Here is a 26116-nt window from a genome sequence, read left to right as displayed (position 1 = left end):
CACAGTTTGTTTTAGAAACCCTTGAGAAGCCTGGATATTTTCCTTATAATTCTGATATATTAGATTTCATATATTATTTCTCTCTGTACACAACATCCCAGTCTCATAGCATCAAGCATCTTTGATTGTGTTCCCTGTTTGTATTTGCTCATAAATAGTTTTGTTTGCATTTTTTTTCCTGTAATCATCCTTCCATTTTCTGCCACTTACCTGGGGTCAGGTTGCAGGAGGCCCAGACTTTTCTCATCTGCCAGCTGGTCCGGGGTATCCTAAGATGTTTCCAGGCCAGCTGTGCAGTCCCTGTACTTCCTCTCATTAATCCCTTAACTGATAATGGAAAGAAATAAACACTGATAAGTGGTCACTAATATCATTAATCATTTTGCCACTTGCCATATTGTGTTTTGTCTGTTAAGGTTGAAGAGTGTGTCTTTCTGTGGGAAGCAGGAAAAGCAGTAATGAGACAATAATTTCCTTCTCTTACCATAAGAAAAAGAATTTCAGTCAGAACTCTGAATTAAATCCCTAGAGGATGCTTACCAGGTCTCCCCAGAAGAACACACACTGAACCATATAAGGAAGCTAAACTTGTACTTATAATAATAATAGATGAATAAACACAATTCTTGGTGCAAAGACTTCACTTAAAGAACTTTGAACATGGCAGCAAATCTGGAAGATTCCTAGCTAATCAGTTAAAAACAAACTAGGAGAAAACAACCATCTCCTGGGTTCTTGGAGCCCTTCGCTCTGGCCTCCCTGGATGCCAGTGCCTAGAGGGGTCGAAGGCTGCTGATCTTAACCTGCCAGGGCTTGTGCCCCTTGACCGTGGGGGATTGTACTTGGATGTCTGATTTCTAAGTTCCCGTTTGGAAATGCAACACGAATGAAGTCGGATATCCGACCAACCTCGACCTCACCCAGTAAAGATGGCTGCCCAACAAACCAACTGTTTATACCTGCATAAACTTCATCTACACTAAACAAAAACAAGTTGCAAACATGAGAAACTACATGAGAACAAGCGCTCTCTTTTTCATCCAGTAAATCACTTTCACAGCTTTTCTTACAGAATTCAGCGAAGTCATAATTTACCTCTAATGTCTTTCATATTGTTTTGATAATTTCCACAAACTGGTTCAATCTTCTGTAATGAGACCACGCATGCTAAACAAAGAGCTTCCTGGCTGAAAAGTTTTCGACTTTGTTAACAAGAACGCTCTTCATTGGGATGCAACGTCATTCCCAGATCCGACTTCCTAGCTCTGAGTCAAATCAAATGCACCATAAACAATGAAGCAAGAATAAATTAATTCAGTCTGGTTTATGGTTTTACTTTGGTGTTCAAACCGATCTGGTTTTCACCAGAATCTCTCCAGTATGAGAAGCAGGAAAGGCCGCTAGATATCCATTGTGTTGTAGTACGTCGCATCATACGTCCTGTCCTTGGCTCTCTGGATGGTCCGCTGGACTGTCAGCACACTGAACCAGAGTTAACCTGCAAGCAGCCCGAGGCCCCAGTTTTCAAACAGATCACAGTTTGCTTCTTTAGTCCACACTGAAGCCCAAATGAGCCCTCACACTTCTCCAGACGGACCGGACTATGTGTGGAAGTGGACCAATGTTTGCTTAAAGCGGACCATGGAAGTACATACGGCCTTCTGGAGGATGGAGCTGAGGTTTTGCTCCCACTTTAGATCCTGAGAGATGATCGTGCCCAGGAATCTAAAGCTCTCTGCAATGGACACGGTGCTACTGAGGACTGTGGGGGACTGTGGGGGACTGTGTTCTCCTAAAGTCCACAGTCATCAGACTGCACCAGACCTCCAGCTGATCCACTTGCTGTTGATATGTAGACTCATCACCATCCTGGATAAGACCGATGATATTAAAGTCTTTTGGCCAGTTCTTGTGTCCATCTTCTCCACGCTGTTTCTAAATGTATCTGATCTTAGTGCTCCATATATACAACTTACTATTATGTTTTTACTTTTATCAGCATACAGCCCCTGAAATTGTCAACAGCATATGTTTGTTTCTATCCTGCTGTAGACCATAGAAAAGTACTGGAACCAGCTGTGATGAATGTGGTGAAGACAAGAAAAGTCTGTTTTTATAATAAAGAGGGGGAGGATGCTGGGAGCTGGTCAGTGGAGCAGATGGCAACTCTGCAGGCGAAGCTCCGAGTTACATAAACCAGTTACATGGTCTGATGCTGTGCACTCTCAGGCCTTCGAGACTGAATGTGAGTTGCATGTTTCAGTGTAATCCATCCCAACGAGAATGACCTCATGTGTGAGAAGAGTCCCAGGAATCTGAGTTAACAGTACACAACCAGATACATGCATTCATCAGCAGTAATTACTAACAAAATGTTTGTTTTTGTGCATTCTCCATCTTGAATGACTGAGTGCTCTAAACTGGGGTCCTCTAGCCTTATCAGGTGGTCTGCTTTGGTCTGATGAAGCTGAGGAAAGAAGTCGATTCTCAGTAACACGAGTGGTGTTGGTGTCATGTGACCCCGCTGTCTCTGTGTACCTAGAAAGTGTATGCAGGAAGGATGTGTTACAGTCGGTTTACTAAGAATTCTGAAAGTGAAGTGTGTGGACATCAATCTGTAATTGATCTGCAGAGCATCATTTATGCTCCTACTGTCATATGTGGTTATTAGGTAATGAAATGGTGCATTCTCAGTCTACTGGTTTTCACTTTATGGCTTTAAATAACAGTTTTAAATAGGATTTACAAAAATGTGAAAAAGTTACCCTGAACGTGTAACAATAACAAAGATCTGTAGGAAAGTTATTTGTGTCTAATCTGTTAAATTACCTTGAACTGAATACATTATATGTATCTATGAAGCACAGAACAGACCTGTTAATACAGAATCTGGATTCCTAACCTTCGTTGAGCCATTGCCTCCCTTTCCATTATCCAGGAGCCAAACCTCATCAGAAATGAGCTGGATCAGTTTGCTGAATCCAGATGTTTGTCATAATTTTAAAGATCTTGTCCTTGACATGTCTCTAAATTTACTCAAGTCCAAGAATAGATGCTCCAAAATTAAAAATGAATGATTCTTTCGTGTTTTCTCCATTTGTAAACAGCTTTACTATCACCTGGGTTGCAACAAACCTGGACATGATCCACTTCTTCAAAGTATGTTTGCATTATTCAGCTTCCCACTGTAGTTCTGAAATGTTTTTTCTGTTAATCATTTTCATCTGTTTTCCAGAAAAAGTCTTTTTCTACAAAGATCAGCTGCTCTGAGCTTTGGTTTATGTTCACTTTCATACAAACTCTCCAAACTGCATGCACAGTGTGTGTATGTGCATGTATCTGTTTCACTGAGCAACAAATCAACATGCACATCACAGAAAATCTTTACTATGCCATTAGCACATGTCCTGTGGAGCCTATTTTCCCCTAAATTGACCTCATTCAGTGGCTGAAATGAAATAACCACAGAGAACTTAATAGGTTTTTTAAGTAGCAGAAGCAGCTATTATACCGTGTTTTTTCTACGTGAGTAACTGCTGTAAACTGAGTGGCCTCAGCGGACACAGGACCCAGCTGAAAGCGACGTACATACCTTTGAATAATGTATCTGCAGCTGGCATGAATGGAGCGATACCATGTCCTCTGAAGTACTATCAGTAGTATATATCATTACCGTTCATTAAGATTGCTTTGCATGTTCTCCTTTTCCCAGGTTATTGACGTTGTTTATACATTCCTCTTGATCATTTGACCCCTGCTACTCTTTGTGAATGTACCTCACATGATTAGTGATTCTTCACCCAGCATCCCTTCTTCCTGTTCCCAAGAGTGAACATGTGGCGCATGATACAGAGATTCCCACCTTGGCCATGGCAGGATGAGACAACTCGAGTGTGACTAACACAGGAAATTGAGTAAAAGCATTAATTTCTATTCTTCTTGCCAAGACCCATTACAGGAAAACACTCACCAAGAGCTGGTGAAAAATGAACAATGTATTTCCCATCATAGCTGCAGAGGCCAGTGAGTTTAGCTCTTCCTTGATTCTCCCACCCACCACAGAGCTGGTAATAAAGAAGTGATGGGTGAGGCAAAAAGCTGTAAACCTGTTTCCTGAAGGCCTGCATGTACATGTAACCAGAGGAGCTCGGAGTGTATTTATATAATAACAAGAATAAATACAAAGTTGACCAATTTTCAAATGACTGGGTTTTTAACAATATTTTAACTTTATATATGTTTTTTAATTCTGACCTCCTGTGTTAATATACTGGACCCTAAATTACACAAAAACAAAATCCAAGCAGAAAAATGTTGATTTTTTTCCAGTGTGAAACCACAAACATGTTTAACAAACAATTTTTATAACTTAGAATGCAAATATAAATTGTTGTTTTTAAACACTTCAATCATAAACGACTATTTACATAAAACATCTCAACTATTTACAAAACAATCAGTTATCAACAAAAGATGCCACATAAATAATTTGCTCCACACCAGAAACCAGCTCCTGTCCAGTAAAAAGCAGAGCAGAGGGCGAGTTAGTCCTCCTGTCCACCAGGAGGCAGCACTTTAACTTGCTTTTGGTGGATTGCGGTCACTCCCACAACTTCTCCTTGTCCTCAGCCACCAAATAAGTAATGTTGTCATGTAATTCTTTGATTGGTTGATGTGCATTTTTCCACCAATTGGAAACGAGGTTGGAGACAAGCTGGAAAAAACGTCTTAAAGTGCAAAGAAGTTCCTACTTGTGAGGTTACAACAACACCTTTGATGGTACCACCCTAGTGACAATCCTTTGTACCTAACTAACCTGTTTTCACCAATGGGTCTGGGTCAGTACCATAGACTGTATATAAAAGATGGGCGGAGCCTCCGTGACGTCACCCGTAGGTTTTTGAAGAGCTGAATTGAAGCTCATTGGGCGGTTCCCACCATCACCATCTTGGCTGCGTCACATGTGTTGTCAGTCCCGGAAAATCCAAAAATGGGCAAAGAGGTCGACCTGAGAGGGGGACTGTGAACGTGGGGGTGGATGATTGACAACCATCAAACTCCAAGCTGCCTGTAGCTGTGAGCTGACTGAGCTAACCCGGAGCTAACAATAGCTAACCAGCTAACGGCAGTAGGCGGGCTAAAGCTAAGGCACGCTGTTAGCTGACTAAAAACAGCAGTTGTGCTACACTCTCCCTTCTTGCCATGGATATTGGATACGTGTCAATCAAAAGGACACGCCCCTAATTATGCCAAATTTCAAGATTAAATAACATCCAAACAATTTTTTACACTTCCTCAAAGCCTTCACATTTTACTGCTGGTCGGTACACATTATTTATTTTTGCTTTTTTACAGGTGCCACCCAGGGAAGGGTGCCAATAAATCTGATCCAAACCATCCCACTTTTTTGGGATCCGTATGTTGGGGTCCTAGTATTACTGATCTGACCCTTAAAGAGTGGAGCTTGCATGATGCAATCAGATGATTGGTTGAAAGAATCATCACTTCCTTTAAGACATGTCAATATGAACAAAGCAGGAACAGCTTCATGTTTAGATATAGTGTTTTTGTTGTTGTTGTTTAAAGAAATGAACTGCTGGATGTCCACCATTCTCCTCCTTTGTTTCTTCATTATGTTGCTAACCTATGACATCGCACTATTACGTAGCTGACACATCTATTGCTATCTAGTATATACTTGCATACCAGATAATGATTTGGTTGGTTGTAGAAGTGCAACAGAGATCAGGGTTTCACAAACCAAAGCCCACCACAACATCCCGTCCCGAGCCGGACCTCTTCGTGGAAACGGGGTTTTAGGTGCTTGATTTCAGGTGTCATGATTAAATTCTACCTTAAAGCTGTGAAGGGTCATGTTAAACAGGACCCTTGGATAAACTCAGCTCTCCTCTTTCCTACTTGATTCTCCTGCTGCCACCCTCCCTTTATCCCATCTATACTGTCTCACTCCTTCAAACATGTCTTCATTCACTTTTCTAAGCCCACATGTGAGTTTACATAGCGTGGGTAATTGCAGAGCAGAGAACTTCTCCTTCTCTCCTCCTCCCTCTAGCCCGCCTGTACAAGCCCAGAGAGCTTCTCAGACTTTCTGATTCACCTTACATAATAGACTTCCCCTCTGAGCACCAGTCTGAAGAGAAGAGCGGGGGTGTAGAGTTTCTCCTCAACAATGGAAATTCAATCAGGAAATGGAGAGGAGGTGGCGAGCATGACCTCGGGCTTCATTTCCTGTGGTCCCTCCAGGCCGCTGGTAGCGGCATCAAACGATTCAGTGTTCAAAGAAGACCTGCAGGTTGCTAAGAAGATTGAACGGTTTGATATCCCACTTAATAGCTTGAAGAGGATGTTTGAGAAGCCTGCTGCACAAAGCGCTGTAAGTACTGCCTCTTCACATGGGAATTTCACCTTTTTTGTGCAACAAAGTTCTACTTTCATTCAGGTTATTTGGCCAGTTTGTGCTTTGTCGGTAACGTCACAAACCACAGCTGATCTTACTGGGAACCTATGCTTGGGTGTTCTTACCTCTCCATTTGCCTCAAATTTGCTTGCACTTTGGGTTTTTCCATTGTTTTATTTGTGAAAAGTGCTTACAGGACACGCTGCCTTGCTGGAGAGGAGAGTGGCTTTCCCTCCTCCGCCTTGGTTTTCCATACTAACAGGAAAATCTTAGTCTGTTGGAGCTGAGGCGTTCCATTACATGACCACCTCACATTTATATGTCCATAAAAAGGTCATAATGGGCTACTTTTTGCAGTTTAAACAAATTCAGTTGAATTTCTTTTAATCTTACAAGGACCGTGAGCTCAGTAAGGATGCATGGAAATAAAAACCAACCTAACCCACTGGAGCCACTGAATTATGGGAAATGTGCCAGCTGGTGGCAGAGTTGCACAGGGTTGCAGAAATGTGACACTCTGTTATTTAAGGCCTATTTTAGGGTCTTTATGGTTAAGCAGGACTTTAAAAATAAACCTGTAAGTGGAAGCAGTGAGAAGCTTCTGCCAGAGCAGAGAGGGAAGATGAGGTTTTATCCGGCACATCTGGCTTCAGAGATGAAAACATCTAATAAATGATTGCAGTTAATGAGGCACATCACTGTAGCTTGGATGGAACGTGTGCTTTCAGTCCAGTTTTTAAGGTTATTAGATGCAGTTTCTTATCAGACGTATTTGAGATGCAGTGGAATGATCCGGAAGTATTTCAGCTGATAAGATGTCCGTAGCTTGCAGTTTCAGCCAGCTTTGTCATTAAAAAAAGATTATTAAGTAATGTTTCAGTGTTACAGGAGGAGCTATATGTTTTTTCTTTATTATTTAGCTACGTTTGTGAGGGTTAAATATAATATGTTGGGTGTAGGACAGCATGCCCTAGAATGGGGGCATGTTTTGCTTTTTTATTTTATTTTTTTACTAGTGCAAGACAAGCAGCAGTCTGGGAAAACGTCAAACTTATGGACTTCATTCATCAGCTTCTTTTCACATGTGATTTTTTTGGATGATTTTTTTTTTTTTTGGAATTATCTACGTTAACCTAGTACTACAGTTAAAACACAGTGTACCTCTAACCTTCATTGTTCAGTGTAATAGAAAAGTAAAGAATAAATTTTGTAGTTGTGTGGTTGGACTCTCAGCAAGGTCCAGGAGGTAGCATGGGACTTCGTCCAAACAGTATACCCGTGCTTTTTGGCCATGGAGAAGAAGTACAACCGTGTCCCCCAGGGAGTCCTGTGGCTACCAGACCCCTCTAAGGGCCGTTCGCTCCCTGTACAATCAGTCCCAGAGCTTGGTCCGCATTGCCGGTGTTGTGTTGAAATGTGCTACCTTGTTGAAACCTACATGCTCCTTTAATAGGTTCAGCTGTGAATTGTGCCACCCTATTGCACAAAAAGTACAGTTAGCAGTTTTGTGGGATCAAAAACTAGTAATTTTAAAGATCATTATTCTGCATATTTGTGGATTAATGATCTTTAAACTAACTGCCCTGTATGTACAGTCTTAAGAAATAATGTCGCAAACATTAAAAAATCATACTTAATTTAAATTAATGAAGCTAGGATGTCTCAACAGTATAAATTACTCCATGAAAATATGCTAAAGCTACAGCTGACCAAAGTATCACCAAGCAGGTCCAGCAGCTTAAACACAGAGTCGAGGGTAGCATGGATTTGTGGGTCTGTAGCTATGGTATTTTCATGTTGTGCCATGTGTAGGTAACACGTCTCGATGGGTAGGGTGAAATGAAACGCCTGTAGTAAGTCGGATTAGTTTCCAGTAAGGGTTGGACTCCTCCAAGGCTGCTCTTTGTCACCAACTCTGTTCATAACTTTAATGGACAGAATTTCAAGGTGTATCCAAGATGTTGAGGAGATCCGGTACGGTGGATCAGGGTTAGGTTGATGTGGTTCTTTTGGCTTCATCAGGCTGTGATATGTTTGCTCACCTGGAAAAGTGTGGAGTGTCCTTCTCCGGTCGGGGATGAGGTCCTGCCCCAAGTGGAGGAGTTCAAGTATCTCAGTTTTGTTCATAAACAAAGGAAGGATGTACCAGGAGATCAACAGGTGGATTGGTCCGGCAACTGGACTCTGCATCAGTCTGCATTGAAGAAGGAGCTGAGCTAAAAGGAGAAGCTCTGGATGGCGTGTCCTGCAGACTAAAGAGGAGAGGGAGCATCCAGCTTGTTATCAGTGGACAGGTGAAAAGCTGCATCTCTGATGGGATGGGGCTGCATTAGTGCCTATGGCGTGGGCAGCTTCCACATCTGTGAAGCTCCATCAATGCTGGAAAATACATGGAGGTTTTAGAGCAACATCTGCTCCTATCCAGACAACGTCTCTTTCAGGGAAGACCTTGTAGATTTCAGCAAGACGATGCTGAACCACATCCTGCATCCATCACAGCAGCATGGCTTCACAGGAGAACTGGTCTGCCTGCAGTCCAGACCTTTCACCAGTACACAACACCTGGAGCATCATGGAAGCAGGAATCCAGCAACCAAGGTCCAGGACTATAGAGCAGCTAGAATCCTGCATCAGACCAGAATGGGACAACATTCCTCTCCTAAAACTCCAGCAACTGGTCTCCTCACTTCCCAGATGTTTCCAGACATGTTAGAAGAAGAGATGCTACACCATACTGAACACCACCCTGGAACTACTTTTTACACCGTGCTGAACATCACCCTGGAACTACTTTTTACACCATGCTGAACACCACCCTGGAACTACTTTTTACACCATGCTGAACACCACCCTGGAACTACTTTTTACACCATGCTGAACACCACCCTGGAACTACTTCTTACACCGTGCTGAACATCACCCTGGAACTACTTTTTACACCATGCTGAACACCACCCTGGAACTACTTTTTACACTATGCTGAACACCACCCTGGAACTACTTCTTACACCGTGCTGAACATCACCCTGGAACTACTTTTTACACCATACTGAACACCACCCTGGAACTACTTTTTACACCATACTGAACACCACCCTGGAACTACTTTTTACACCGTGCTGAACATCACCCTGGAACTACTTTTTACATGCTGAACATCACCCTGGAACTACTTTTTACACTGTGCTGAACATCACCCTGGAACTACTTTTTACATGCTGAACATCACCCTGGAACTACTTTTTACACCGTGCTGAACACCACCCTGGAACTACTTTTTACATGCTGAACATCACCCTGGAACTACTTTTTACACCGTGCTGAACACCACCCTGGAACTACTTTTTACACCATGCTGAACACCACCCTGGAACTACTTTTTACACCATGCTGAACATCACCCTGGAACTACTTTTTACATGCTGAACATCACCCTGGAACTACTTTTTACACCATGCTGAACATCACCCTGGAACTACTTTTTACACCATGCTGAACACCACCCTGGAACTACTTTTTACACCATGCTCAACATCACCCTGGAACTACTTTTTACACCATGCTGAACATCACCCTGGAACTACTTTTTACACCATGCTCAACATCACCCTGGAACTACTTTTTACACCATGCTGAACATCACCCTGGAACTACTTTTTACACCGTGCTGAACATCACCCTGGAACTACTTTTTACACCGTGCTGAACACCACCCTGGAACTACTTTTTACATGCTGAAGATCACCCTGGAACTACTTTTTACACCGTGCTGAACACCACCCTGGAACTACTTTTTACATGCTGAACACCACCCTGGAACTACTTTTTACAGACTTTTTACATCAGATTCACTATCCAGCTCATATTTTCCATTAAATGGTAAAATGTCCCTATTTCATCATCTGATATGTTGTTTATCTTCTACTGGGAGTAAAATTTGGCTTCATGAGGAATCATTGCATTGTGGTTTTATTTACATTTTTTTATTTGGGTTTGGGTTGTAATTTCTCATGTAATACTTTACAATGTGCATAAAAATCATAGTATAATTTTGGCTTTTCTAGAAGAAAGATGTTATTAAAAATGATTCTACTCAACATCACACTGTTTCCCCTTTCCCTGAATGTCTTTACTTTTTGATCTTGGCAGCGTTTCATTAGTCTAATCTTAAAAGTCTCAATGAAAGCCAAACAATCCTCCCAGACCTTCGTAAGGAGATGAGGACAACTGTTCTGGTATAAAACCCGACCTTGTTGCCAAATCATCTGTAATGTTGGGCTTCATATTTGATGACACACTGTATTTTTCAGCCCATGCTCCATTTGCTTTATTTAAATGAGGGAATGTCATTGGACAGCCAGCCATAACAAAGACTGATGGATTCCCAAGTGGCCAAAAATCCTCAGTGTGAGATGAATTCACAGCAATCCCCGTGAGAAATGCAGAGTTTTGCTGCTCCTGGAGGGATGCTGTGTTTACAGAGTCTGTCTGACCTTCGTGAGACAGATTACAATACAATTATCATGGCAAAGCAAGAACTGTTAGACATAAAAATATATACTAATAAAAGCCACCTGTGGGGGAGGAGTGTACATTTGGTGTTAAATTCCCATTATAGTAAATTCTATTATGGCCTTTGTAATGCTCATTGTTAGCCAGTAGGTGGCAACGTAAGATCTTTAGAACTAAAAAACAATTATGTTACAAAATCAACTCATTTAACAGATACATAAATAAATAAGATACAGATACATGTGTGTGTGTGTGTGTATATACAAATATAGATCTTCTCATCTTTTCAAATGGTGATTAATCATGATCAATTAATTTGAAAGCTGTCATAAATATATATATATCTCAAAATGCTGGAAGAATTCTTAAATGAGCCTTTTTCCATCTATGAGGCTTTTAGATTTGCAGGATTTACATAATTAGTGCGGCGTTTAATTCTGACAAGTTTGATGAATGTAAATTGCAGCAGAAAGGATTTTAACAGGATTTCATGCTGTGGGATAATGTCAGTATCACCTGGGTAACAGGATAACACGCATGGTTTAAGATAGAAAGAGGGAGGCTTTTTTTAGGTGGAGGGCTCGCGCTCTCTGGTTTCTGACTGAGGTGTTTATGTAAATCCAGGCGGTAACACAGGGGCCTGGAATGTTCTCTCAGTTTATTTTCACAACATGAATCATCACCTGAACCAGCTCACTCCTATCCTCTTGAATGGATTGAGAAGATGTGTGTGGATATTTCCTGCACAGAGCTTTTGTAAAATGCCGTCAGCACCCTGCCTGTTTAGAAAAGGTGACCTCTGATCTAAAAAGCAGCAAATGAAGCCGCTTTTACCTTTCTTCTGACTCCTGTGACTGTCATCTCTAAATGGCGTTATTAACTCTTATAACTGCTAGATCTCCTAGCTCCATCTCTTCTACCATCATCAGTGTCTCAGGAGCAGTAGTGTGTAGCTCTGTGGGGTAAACTGTGATGGATAGCTACCCTTAAGGTGATCTACGGAAGTTTTCCAGGTATTTATATCACGTTCAGGAGGTTTACAATCCAGCCACTAAATGTAGTTTTATTCAGAGACTCTATCTGGTAAATCCACAATGATCCATGATAACAGCATTATTTATCACATTTCACCATAAAAACATCACCATCACTACTATGTTGCTAGGAGACCTCTATTTAGACCTGGACATGATGATGAAGCCACTTCCTGTCAGACTTTCCACCAATCAGAGAGCTTAGATTAACGGTAACGTCCAATCAGGAGCAGCCAAAGATCAACCAGTGAGCAGAAAGTTCTATGTGTGTGTGAAAAGAAGAAAAATAATGCTCCTCTATGGCTGGAATAAAGCCAAGAAGACGTTTCTGATGCACGGTGGCGCCACAAAGCAGCTGAGCTGGAGTTGGTTTAGTGAGGATAGCAGGTAAATAGTAGCAGGAATAACTGGAAATGAGGAAAAAGTGGAAACATGGAAATAGTTTTGAAAGCCAAGACTTGAGAGAATGATGTGCAGATGAGAAAAGGCTTGGTCACTGTTCCACCAACCAGAACTGGAAGCTTCCATGCTGCAGACCTCCGTCTGGTCCGTCTGCCTTTTCTTACAAAGCTGTGGAATTTATTACTGACTGAACTCAGGATCATATCTGAGTTTAGAACTTTCAACCTTTAAGACAGATTTATACTCGTGCAGCGTCAGTGTAGGTGCTGCGTAGCTCCGCAGAGGCTCGACGTGCACCTCTTCCAGACCTGACGTGCACCCCTGCTACGCAGATGGTTATACAGAGCTACACCCTTGTAAATAATCAGTTTGGGATCACGTGTTGCCAAATCTCTGGATCTTGTGTGGGAACCATAGACAGACAGAAAATACCTACCAAACTGAAGTGGACCATCAAAAGAACTCTGACCTGCTGAGTTAAAAAAAAAAACCAAAAAAAAAAAAAAAAAAAAAAAAACTAAACAAATAAAAAAAACCAAAAAACAACAACAACAACAAAAAACAAAAAACAAAACTTAGAGTTTAAGAGTTAAAGTCTCAAATAAATTGAAAGATAAAGAATTAAGACTTTTCCAAATTAGAAAAAGAAGATTAAATTATTTTGCCCCACTGTAGTTAAATAAATGTAAATGTTAAGTAAATGTCAAGTGTTTGCAAGAAACCGGTCAAGACTTGACGAGGACATCATCATCCTCGTCAAGTCTTATGAGCTTGTAAATGACGTTTTCCCGTCATTTCCGTTTTGTATTGTGTGAAGATGACTTGTTCCTTGTCTCTGTGGCTATGACAACGCATCTCTGAAACAAACATTTTCTCTAGTTCATGTGTTTGTTTCATCGACTGAAATGTAAAAATCTGGATTGTAATGCCTTCTTACTTTTTTATCTGTTCACCAGAGGTGCTGGGTAGCATGTGCATAATCACTCCAACATAAGGTAATCCGTTCCCATAGCTGGGAAATGAAAGCATATCTCCGGGCCTTTTTCCGAACAGATTTGTATGTGGCTCAGATGGTCTTTTCGCTTCCACAGTTTGACACCCACAGCCCCACAAGAGCATATGTGTTCTACAATTCGCCAAAGACTTCAAGGCTGTTTCAATCATTAATTATGACATTATGTAATTGGGAGGGCACCTCCATGTTTTCTCATCTCTGACGCTCATCACAGGAAGCAGTCTTGGAAAAGAAGCTTACGATGGCTGTTAATCTTTTGTCTGGAGCTGAAAAATACAAAAAAAGAAAGAAGTTTCAGCCAGCCAGCAGCTCTGTGAAGCTGTATTTACTCATAAGATGCTTTCCTAAGGTACCATGCCATCAGATCTCACTGAAGTACTGTTTCAATGTCAAGGAGCCTTCAAAGGACTTTCTTTCTGGGAAGTTTCAGGGGGGCTTCTTTGTATCTTCAGCATTTTAAAAACACCCACTATCCTTTATGCATGTCTGAGAAGCTAATGACATAAACAGAATTGTCAGGAAGTCGTATTGTCTGTTATGCTTAGAAACCTTCCTCACTGAGGGAAATAAAATGGTAAAATGGTAAATGGTCCATATTTATATATTATATTTATATAGCGTTTTACTGTACCAAGAATGTTACCCAAAGCACTTTACATCATACATCACATTCACCCATTCACACACTGGAAGCTGCCATGCAAGGCACTAACCACAACCCATCAGGAGCAATTTGGGGTTCGGAGTCTTGCTCAGGGACATCTCGACAGGCCGAGAACTAAACCGGCAACCCTCAGGCTACAAGACGACCACTCTACCCACTAAGCTATGCCACCACGTGGATCAGTGGGTATGACTAAGAAGTAGAAAGAGCTGTTTGAAACGTCCAAATATGAAGAAAAGGAGCTCTAATGACGTATCTAAAGCACTTTCTGTTGAAGATTTATTGTATATCGTAGTTCCAGTGCTGCAGAACCAGAAAACAGTTTAGTATATGGAGTCTCTTCACGGCATGGTTGTCTTTGTCCTTTCAGATTTTTCTTACTAAAGCTAATCCCATTACATTTTCCAACAAGGTCAAGGGAAAAGGAAGCAGGAGGCTAATATTTTGGACTGTTTGACTGTACCCAATGCCTTGTTTCTACTATTTTTGTAGTTAGGATTGTCATGAAATCCTCCAACTAACAAGTATAAATTAAAAAATATAATTTAATAATAAATTATTAATTTAAATGGCTACTAAGAAGCCAGCTTTGACAAAAAGATTTAAGATTAATAAAATGTTCAGTGTTATTTCACTGTATTAGCTTACTAGCATGCTAATGTTTATTAATAACATACAATTTACAACTAAGCTCCTAAAAACCAGCTGTGTTGAGTAGTAGTGGCATTTTAGCTTTGCTCAAAATTCTTAGCAGGACTTAGTCAACATTTCTTCACAATATGCAGCTGTAGTTAAAAACATCAGAAAACAGTTGCAACAAATGGACAGAAGTAAATCTAACGCCTACAGCTAGAACACAGATACCAACATCAACATGCTTACGTGTGCATATGAAAATCAGTACCAAACCGTAGCATACTTTCTCCCTGCAGGCCAAAATTAAATCCACTGATATCTTGCTTCCACTCTGTTGCAGTTGGTAGCATTGTCATGACTTCCTCTAACTAACAGTAAAGTATAAATGGCTAGCAAGAAGCTAGCTAACTGACATTAGCTATTTGCCAACTTGTTGAGTATTTCTCAACAAGTGATGATGAACCTTTAGAATTGACCATATTAGTTTAGCTCTAGCATGTAAGCATTGGCCAAATGCACACGATTAACGAGCAAGCTCCTTAAAAATCAGTTTTATTTCCAGTAGTAGTTGCATTTTTAGCTTTGCTCAGCATTCTACATTCTTGGCAGGACTTAAGCTGTGTCCCAATTCAGGGTCTGCACACTTCGAAGTGTGCAGACCCTGAATTGGGACACAGCTTTAGTCAAAATTTCTTAAAACTGTTGCATTGAATGGACAGAGGGAAATCTAACATCAAGGGCAAGAACAAAATGCTAATATCAACATGCTAACATGTATAACAACATCTTTATCGTGTGTTAACATGTTATATTCTCCCCGCTAGCCCAGAAAAATCCATGTATACGGACACGTCGCTAACAGCAAGTATATCCCAGCCCTAAGACAAATTCAGCTTGATTTACAAACCTGATTAGGATTTGGGGTTCATATTTTTCAAAATTACAGGATAGCTTTTATAATTAACTCTGACATTTAGCTGAATTATCAGTGTTTTAGTATAATTTCTGATAGCTGGGAACATCAACATCTACCTGTAGCTGAACGCTTCATGAATGTGGAAGAGGAAGGCAGGATCAACAACTCCACAGAAGGACAGGAGATTATTTTGGTAGTAATTATCAAAGAGGGGTGTTAAAAATTCTCATAAAAGCTTCATATTGGTTGATAAGGGCGTGTAAAATCACCACATCTCTAATTAAACATAAGCTGTCTGCATGGGGCTGAGGTCAAATTCAGCTAAACATACTGTAATAGCTAGTTTGTTCACCTGCAGGAGCTTGAATTACACACTCACATAATTATAGAGTGAAATCCCCAGAATATGACCTCGGCATGCAGCAGGCCAGCTGATGTCAGTGCTATGGTTCGGGGTATATTTGGAGAGGCTGAAAACAGAGCCGGAGGACCGGCCGCTTTTGAGTCGTCATGTAAAAATAGTGACTGGTGATGTTGGCACTGCTCAATGAACATTTAGAGGAAAGAAAGTCTGATGAAAGAGACTGAAATATACTTTATATTCAGTGAGCACAGGGCTCCATTGTGAAAGAGTGTTGAGAGACGGGATGTGGGGAAGGATGGTGGTAATAAATATAGATGGGGAGTGATAGTAATTCAGTGAATAAGTGGAAAAGGTGGGGGTTAGAAGAAACATAATGTGAAAAATGAGTTCTTTTAGTAGGTGAAGCAGGTCAGCACTCTGATTAGCAAATTATATTCATGCTTCAATAATGATTAACTTGATCAGGACCTATTTTAGGGCTGCACAATCACTGACACTGACAGATTTTAATAGTTTTATCTTTTACTGCTCTCAATTTTTTTTCTATTTTTTTCTTCGTGCATGTCCATGTGTGTGTCATGTTTCATCTCTAATTAAGTGCCTTGATAATCAATGGATAAAAGCTCATAATGCAGAATGAGAGATGAGAGATACATTTCCCCTGAATGTGAACATTTATATAAGATAAATAGGGTCTTATATTCAGCAGGGACCAATTTAAGTAGATAAAACTGCTAAAGATAACAAGCTTGGATTTTGTTTCTTGTAAAATAAGCCGTATGAATGGTCAACCAACCTCTTGTCCACCGTAGAGCTGCACAAAATACCTAAGATTCATCCTTCTCACAATATAAGTGTGCAAAATATCAATATTGCAAAGACATTCTGACCTATGATAGGAAACTGGCATGTTTATTACTGAGGGCTGCGTTCAAAATAGAGGAAGTTCTATAATTAACCTACATTAATTAACACCACATAATGAGGTACAAGTTTTTACTTTGCATGTCATATTGTAATTACAATATTAAAACATATTGAATATTGGTGAAAGGTCTGGACTGCAGGCAGGCCAGTTCAGCAGCCGGACTCTTCTCCTGTGAAGCCATGCTGCTGTGATGGATGCAGGATGTGGTTCAGCATCGTCTTGCTGAAATCTGCAAGGTCTTCCCTGAAAGAGACGTTGTCTGGATGGGAGCAGATGTTGCTCTAAAACCTCCATGTACTTTTCAGCATTGATGGAGCTTCACAGATGTGGAAGCTGCCTCAGATTATTTTAAATGAGCTTTGGTCCAGAGAAGAAGGTGCCGGTTCTGGATCCTGTTCACATCTGGCTTCTTCTCTGCATGATGGAGCTTTAACCTGCATTTGTGGATTTCAGGGTGAACTGTGTTCACAGACAGTGGTTTCTGGAAGTCTTCCTGAGTCCATGCAGTGAGACGTGTTGCTGCCATCAGATTCACTATCAGCTCAAATTTTTCATCAGGTTTAAGGTCTTATATACTTGGGGTTGTATATAAAGACATTTTAGTGGCATTTCTCTATAAAAATGTAGTTCCTATCCAAGAAAACATTTCATTTTTTTATGTTGAATCTTGAATCGTAGCCGAAGCTGTTGTGTAGATGCAGAAGTGTTTGTGAAGAACTGTGCAAGCAAAAGTAAATGCCAACATTCTGCAGTTTGTCAGTTTATTTGCAAAAATTTTCATTTGAAGTTCTGTTTAAGAAAGTAATTCTGCAGAAAGATTCTTCTGGAATCCCTCATGGCTTTCATGTCCACAGTCTTTTGTTTAATTAGATGATTCAGGCACCAGCTGCTATGGATGTTTATTGATCTGGTTTCTTCTAGTACTTTCTATTTTATGAATTTAGCTGTCTTGTAGTGTTTCACCCTGCCAGCCATCCCCGAATTTTATTGTAATTTAATGTAGAGTTTGTAACAAATATCAAATATCTATGTTTCTATGCAATAAAAAAAAACCATAAATAACTAATACTGGCTGGTTTCAACCAACTTAAAGTGCAAAACATTTCTAGTCCAGCCAGTTAATATTCCTGTCAGCTTCAGCAGTGACAGAGATTTTCAAGCTTCTCCAAAATTACTGGACGTCTGTCAAGCTTTAAAATGTCCGCTGTGCAGTAGATCTGGGTCAAATTTGTCATTTGCAAATTGGCTCAGTTGGTTGACTAAATCACTTTCCTCCCCTTTCATAAACTGCATCCCAGACTGTCCTTGAGCAAGGCACTTTACCTTGTAGAAGTTCAGTGTGAAGTGTTGAATGAATTATTCTGCAATTCCAGTTGGACCAGATATTTAGCGCAGGTTTGAAGGACTTTTCTGTCAGCAGTCCAGGACATGATGATCTTATAAACCCACCAAAGGTCTTTCTGTCTTGTAAAACTCCTTCCTCTCCCTCATGTGTGTGCATTTTACAAAAACATGTCTAATTTTGTTATTGCCTATCCAGATCTATTCATTGATGGTGAGATCTGCTGTTTGGTACATTACACTCATGACTTACAGTTGAAGAAAAACTCGTCCGTGAGGTGGACCTGTCCATGTTGTGCCCTGCCTCTTGTCCAGTGGCAGCTGGGACAGGCTCCAGCCATGTATAGAAAATGGTTAGATGCTTAAATTATATTTTTCAACAATTATCAACCATATGTTTACTTGTGGAACTTTAATTTTTAAAAAAGTAGTATTTTTTCTGCCAAATTTAATATGTATACCATCTGGTAAATACTGTTCAATTAAACCATAGGAAGAGAATTAAGTAGCTATATTAGCAGCTAACAGTATCAAGCGGCAACCTCGGCAGGTAAAATGTGAAGCCTATGCAGAAGTGCAAAAAATTGCAGTTCACCCCTCATCCGCTCGGTGCAGGCTCCAAAACAGTCAATCCTCATAGACTCCCATGTTAAACAGACCAACTTCATAGCAGAAATAAACATGTTTAAAGCCTGGTACAAAAAAAACAAACAAAAAAAACATTTTAGGATTAATAGGTCAACTGTTGACAACTGGGGGGGTCTAACTCATCCATTTGGATGTTATTTAATCTTGAAATTCAGCATAATTAAGGGCGTGTTCTTTTGGTTGACAGGTATCAAATATCTGTGGAAAGAAGGGAGAGTGCAGCCCAACCGGTTTTTAGCCGGCTAACAGCAAACCTTAGCTTTAGACCGCCTGCCTCCATTAGCTGGTTAGCTACTGTTAGCTCTGGGTTAACTCGGTTAGCTCTTAGCTACAGGCAGCTTGGAGTTTGATGGTGTCAGTCACCCCCACCTTCCCAGTCCCCCTCTCAGCTCCACCTGTTTGCCCATTTTTTGGATTTTCTGGGAATGACGACACGTGTGAAGGTGGGAACCACCCAATGAGCAAGCAGCCTATGTGCCAAACAAACACTAGGAAAGTGTGGCAGCCATGATGCGTACACGCCCGTCCATCTTTTATATACGGTCTATAAACATAGACCGTATATAAAAGATGGACGGAGCCTCAGCGACGTCACCCGTAGGTTTCTGAAGAACAAAAGTAAAGCTCGTTGGGCGTTCCCACCGTAGAAATAAAATAAACACAAACAAAAATATATTTTATGGTCTTTCATATTTATACTCACTGTGTGAAACCTGCGTCTGCTTGGATGAACAGAGAGCTGGTATCCTGGTGGATACTGAAGAAAAACACACTTATAAAGCTCTTCAACAGCTCTCAGCTCTCTCCCTGGTCTCTCTGTTTTTAGTTTTTATGGCAGTCAGGCTTGAGAAGCTCAGCTCACACAGATATGTGGTGGAAAATGAGAGCAATGTCAAAGTAGCTGTGTTTGCCAGAATGACAAAACTGTCCGAAGGTAGATCAGTAAAGCTTATCTTTAAACTACAATTTTGTCTAAGTTTAGTTAATTCTTCTTGCTGCTGTGAAGTCAGGTCCTTTCCAACAATAGATGCTGAGCCAAATGGGTCCTTAAACCAGTCAAAGCATTTATTGAAGGCTGAAGACAAATAAAATGACATGTTCTCCTCAAGAATTTTCAAATGTTCACTCATTGTCTCACACAATGCAGCCACGTTAACATCTTGCCATTTCTTGGTGAGTGGGAACATTTTAAGGTGGCCACTTTCTACACGTCGTTGCCAGAGGTGCACCCTTGAATGGAATCCATTCATTTTATCTGTACTTGTAAGCAGGCTTTCATGTCGGCCTTGCATTCGTGTGTTCAACTCATTCAGGTGATGAAAAATGTCGCCATGTATGCCAGCCTTGCACACCACTCATCAGCTGCTTTGCGTAATCGGACCGCTCATTTGTGGGAAACATTTTCTTTCTTCCCACAGCTCGTACACAAGGCCAGCGCCTCGCCGCGCCACAGCCATCGGACCTGCATATGAAACAGCAAGGCTTTATGCTCTGCTCCCATTTTCTCACACAAATATGCAAATATGTGACTTTTCACCAAGCGCACAATATTGTCTATCACAGGAACCCAGTCTGCCGGTAAAGTCTTCACTACGAGGGCCTCACGGCGTAAAAACCAGTGCCACTTAAGTCCTCCCTTTTCAAGATATTCTGATGTGACCTGAAAAATTTCCTGTCCTGATTTTTTTCTGGAAATGCCTTACTAAACAGGAAATTTTCTTTTATTGAATCTCCATTCACAAAACCCACAACGCAAATGTTTACTGATCTGCAGAGTCTGTGAGGTCTCTGAATATACGTGCCAGCCGCTTTATATATGCTTTCTCAAAGTTTCCATTTGAGCCAATGATGAGAGCTGCATATGAAAAATATAATGTTACACTCTCTAATGTTGGTGTGCTTCTTTGAATTTCAGGTGTACGTCCTGTTCTAGGAATTTGCTAAGTTGCAAAATCCAGTCAGTTTGGAGACACAGACCCTTTTATGTAGAAACTCTAAATGTGCCTTACATAATGCTGTGTTTATACCAGGAACTTACAAGCCTGTCCATACAATGAGCCTAAAATTCAGGCTTTTAGGAAATGGCATTCTGCTTACAGCTGCAACCAAATATAGTTATAATCTCTGCAATGTTAAGGAATTATGATTATGAAATGCTGAGCATCAGACACTTCACTTTCTTTTGACCTCCACACAAACTAGGACCTTTGTCTGGATCAAACTTTGTCCAGGGCCCAGTCCAGAGTTAACATTTTTCCATTTCAAATACTTCTGTCTACGTAGTCTTGCTAGCCACAACGCCACTGTCACCACCACCTGTCGCATCCATACCTAGTATTACATGATTACTCTGCCAGTCGCCACAGCACAGACACATGGAATATTATTTGCAGATAATAATTAATTTGTTTAAAAAATGTTTTTTTAGACCAATTAAGTGAAATTGGATAATTTCCCACGGCACACCTGATGATCAGTGGTTGAAACACTGTTATAGACAAAGTGCCAAAAAGACCAAATAATGTTAGCAAGCAGCTAATTGTACGAGCTAACAATTTAATGTTAGAATTATTAACAAAAAGGCTAAACAGGATGGTAGAAGATTAAGTAGCTGAATTAGCAAACATCTAAGGCCATGCTGGTTAATTTGACTGACTGGTTTAACAATATATTCAGGAACTGTTGAATCATGATTTATGAAAATATCAACCCAGATTACTTCTGTGCTTTATGCTATACAATTTCAAATAATACAAGATGAATAATTTACGGCACATCATGCAGACACAGGGGAGGAGAATTCTGACAGAACCACAAATGCTGCCAAAGGAAAACTCTTGACTAAATGTTGCATCATGGATCCCGTTGTACCAGCAGGGGAACGGATGAAAACACATCACCCGACTGTAATGTGTCAGAAAACAGCCAGAAAGGAAGTAATGAAACAAAATCTGTGACCATTGCAGTAATTTACCCAAATGTACATTTTATTAAGACAGGTTTTATGTACTGGAGGGTTTTTATGTAAAAAAACAAGTCTGGAGCCTTTTTCCCATTTTTCTCTGTAAATGCGTTGTGTTTATAATAGTTTATATTTTCCTTTTTTCAGCTTTATTTTCTCTTTTTTGCTCATGTCTGCTGCTTAGTTTATGACAGTGACAGTCTGCCTGTCTGCTCTTCAGTTAATCCATTCAGTCCCTGCTGGCCTTGGTAGAAAAACTCAAATCACTTTTACAAACCAGAATCCATTTTTTATTTTTATTTTTTTCTGTTTTTTCTATGCCACACACAGCACAATGTCATTTTCCTTCTATTTACATTTTCACTTGCCATTTCTCTCCCCTCCATCACTGATTCTGGACCACATCTCTTTTGTGCTCCTGTGAGTATAAAATATTGATGTAGGAGGTTTTCTCTGTTTAGTCATAATAAGAACAGTTGATAGGTAACAAAATAAATAGTTATCATGTTCCTCCTGGACTGCGTTAGGGATTGCTTATGCCATCCAGAGCAAAAAACAAAAAGTGGTTGCAGAAGATGGAGAAAGAGGAGATGGGAGGAAGGGCAGTGTAAAAGCTGGGATGACCTTCCAACGAACAAGCCAGACTGTTGCATAACCACCTGCATTGTTCGTTAACCTACAAGGAAAAGGGGATGGAGGTTAGCACATATTCAACCTTTTTTTATTTTATTATTTCATGCTAACAAACAGCCTGTCACCCTAAATAATCCAGATCTATGACATATTTATCTATGCATCCATTTTAAAAAGTGATGACACAAACGTAAGACCTGGTTTCTGATCCTGGCTGCTAGTTCCAGAGTTTCTGTCCCACAGTGATGAGGTGGACATCTCTGTAACCAGCAGAGTCTCTGCTTTCATGTGAGTCCTTGTTGTGTGGAGAAATTAGAGAGTGGACAGAGATGTTCTCATGGTTTTCTTACATTCGCAACTGCTTGGGGTTTGAACTGTGTTTGATTAGGATGCTGATGCTTGGTGGAGTCTTTTAGCTGCGTTTCTCCATCATGTTGCTATGCTACATGCTAGCATTGCTGCTTCCTGGTGTCTGCTAACGTCTTCTGGACTGTATGTATGTCATGTTGTTCCCTGTACAGGGGGTCTAATCAAGAGGAGGTTTAAAATATGTTTTTCTATAATTTCTTCCTTCTCTGTCTTTAACTACACATTATTTCTTCGGTATTATTCATATTAACAGTACTGAAGGCCAGAAAACTGAAGGCCAGAAAACATGATTTGGTGGTAAATCTTTCTGTGACCAGCTCAGGAAACTTTGCACAAAGCTGAATTGTTCTGTTTGGGTTGGGAGGTAGAAGCAGTTGGATGAGTCTGAGGAACAAAGTGAAATATGATCATGCCAGAATTAATTATATTAGCAATTACTGAATTATTGTCCACAGAATCCATACATCATATATATCATATTGTTATAGTTTTTTTTAATTTAGACCCTAAATAAAAAGCCCCCTTAGCAAGGTTAGTACCATACCTTAGCTACATCTGTCGTTGGCATGGAAACAAAGGAAAGATCAACAAACGTTCTGACTTTAACCCAAAAACAAAGCAGCACATTTGACATGTGACATGAAGTAAAAAAACATCCTGATGCTCTAGTCAACCCGTCAACAGGTGTTTTCATAAATATTCCTTTTCAGTGCCCAAAACTCGTTTAATTGCATTTATCAAAATATTAGTCTATGCAAATCTAAAAAAACCCAAGTACAGTGTCCACCACAGTATTACTGATAAGAAACCAAATGGCACAAAAGATGTAAAAAGATGCAAATTTAACTGTAGTCATAGTTAAATATAGCCATTGTGTGCACTTACCTCCTAACTGTGCCCCACAGAACTGAGAAATATACATGACAAGTCTCAGTTTTCTTTTGTATGACAAGTCCTGCGCTGACATTTCACAGTAGAAATGGATTCCAGCTGATAACAGAAAGCTCACTTAATGTGTTTACAGGTCTAAAATAATCACATTTGACATTTGCTGGTAGTAAAGCACAGCTTTTACTAACAAGATCTGAGATAAGTTGTATTCAAACACATTTATTTTTAATTAATTCTCAATACATTCAAACCAAAACAGATAAAAGATAATCAGAAAAAGAAACAAGAAAGAAAAAGAGCAAAATGAAACTTTTATAAACTGCCCTGTTTTTACATGGACATTTATTTTAAATACAAATAAAACAACCAAAAACAGACAAGTGTAAACAATCATAGAAGCATCATTTACACGTACATTTATTTAATAAAATAATTTTAACCTTCTTTTTGATTACATTAATTTTGCTTACTTTTACAGAGATACATCATTCCATTAATTGAGTTATCAATCTGAGTTTCTTAAGGATCTCTGTTTCTTTTAAATGATCTTAAATCTTCTGCAATAACTTTTTTAAATTTAGCCTTTATTACTGTAATATGTCAAAATGATTGTATTGCAAAAGGTGACCACCAGGGGGCAGAAGACAAGTATCACATCATGTTCACCAGGGTTTAGTGCAAAGTTGTTTTTTTATTTTAATTATAACCATAAAGTGATGCAAAAGGTCTCAAAAACTGTATGAATCAGATATGAGACCTTCAGCATAAAGAGTTAAAACAGCCACAAATCAACGAAGTGCAGCACCTACTAAAAACTATAAAAAACATAAAATGGACAAAAACATCAAACATACGTAAAAACAACTAAAACCCATCACAATAAGACCAATTAAACCAAATAAACCAAAAAGGCCAAATAGTAAAAATGGGTTTTATTAAAGTATTAAACAGCTAAACGGTGTGGTAGGAATATCTCGTGCAGGTTTACTCCCGCCAGTCAGTGAAAAATGAAAAAAGGGGTTATGTCATCTCCTGAACCACCACAGTTTTAAGGAGTTGACTAAAACGAGTCAGCAGCTATTTGATGGATTGTCCACACAAGAAGGAATTAGCATGTAATGACTTAGCTTAGTAACTTCTAACTGACAGGATTAAAATGTTTTCAGCCAGCAGTCTTTTCATTTCAGCTTCCTCCTGCTTTTCCTTCTGAGCTGTGACGTTATGTAGAATAGTAACTCTACAGAAATGAAGTTTTTCTTAAATCTGTTTTTACGTTCTAAACATCACTACTAACAATGTTTAAAGGCATCAGCAGGAAAATCTAAATCCTTTGATTAAATGGGAGCAACTATTAGATGACAATGAATGGGCTGCGCAGGCAAATTAAATTTATTAGATCTTTTTTGGTGCAAATCAGTCTCTCTTTGCAGTAGCCGTGTCTTTAAAGATGACAATTACCTTCACATAATTGACTAAAGCTCTCGAACAGGCACTCACGCATTCGTTCACCCATCTATTGAGCCCTGAGGTTGAGGCCACTCAGCTGCTACAGCCACTTCGCAGCTTTCAGCATCCAGCTGAGGCCTAATGTGCAGATCAAAGAGGAATACTTCTGCATGCTGGCTGGCATGTCGTGACTTTTAGTCTCTAGTAAATGGACCTCATTCTATTCTCATCATGCTAAAGGGATAAGTGTTACAGCTGATGCTGAAAATGAGGACATGCAGAAGAAAGCTCTGGAAAAATGGATCTTTAATGATGATTTCTTTATTCTTTTGTTACAGAAAATAAGGCTCTCTCTTTATATTTTGTTTCCAAGTAGTCAGAATATCTTAAATGACTCGAGCCGCTTAACACCAAACTATGAATCATTCAAACTTTAAGAATCCTTCAAACTTGAGGGATGAACCAGCGTTGTGTCGACATACGACCACGAAGACACATCATCTGTTCCCTTTACTTTAGTTTGATGTGTGAAAGAAAGCTGTTAGCTGGAAACTCGGCTTATCTCAGCGTTGAGGCGGAAACTGGACACGTGGAGGACAAAAGAAAAAGAGTCGGTATAAAAACTATCTGCAGCAGACGAACAGGATCTGAAATCCATCGTGGCTGACAAGAAGCCGTTTTTAAGGAAGGGCAGAAGTGTGTCACATGACACAAGAACTGGACTGAAGGTCTGATGGAACGATGGATCTTCCCCAGAACCCGGATCTGAACATCATTGAAGCAGGATGGGATCATCTGGACAGAGAAGGGAATGAAAGGCAGGGTGCTGCAGCCCTATGCCTGCAGCGTGGGCCTCGACCAGCCGCGACCTGGTCTGGACGGATCCCAGAGATACTGGATCCTCACAGCAGCGTGAAGCTAGATGAGCATCCCCAGT

The 26116-nt window shown here is 40.1% G+C and overlaps 1 protein-coding gene across 1 annotated transcript in view; it reads left to right on the top strand.

Moving 5' to 3' along the window:
• Nucleotides 1-6190: 6190 nt before the first annotated feature.
• Nucleotides 6191-26116, top strand: part of xirp2a (xin actin binding repeat containing 2a) — a 67507-nt gene continuing 47581 nt past the window's right edge. Inside the window, exon 1 of the mRNA XM_041978947.1 lies at nt 6191-6394. Coding sequence (XP_041834881.1) covers nt 6191-6394 — 204 coding nt within the window. The remainder of the gene's footprint in view (nt 6395-26116) is intronic.

The sequence above is a fragment of the Melanotaenia boesemani genome, chromosome 24 (assembly GCF_017639745.1).
Source record: "Melanotaenia boesemani isolate fMelBoe1 chromosome 24, fMelBoe1.pri, whole genome shotgun sequence".
Lineage (NCBI taxonomy): Eukaryota > Metazoa > Chordata > Actinopteri > Atheriniformes > Melanotaeniidae > Melanotaenia > Melanotaenia boesemani.
Note: the sequence above shows the minus strand (reverse complement) of the source record. Positions and strands in the feature narration are given on the sequence as shown.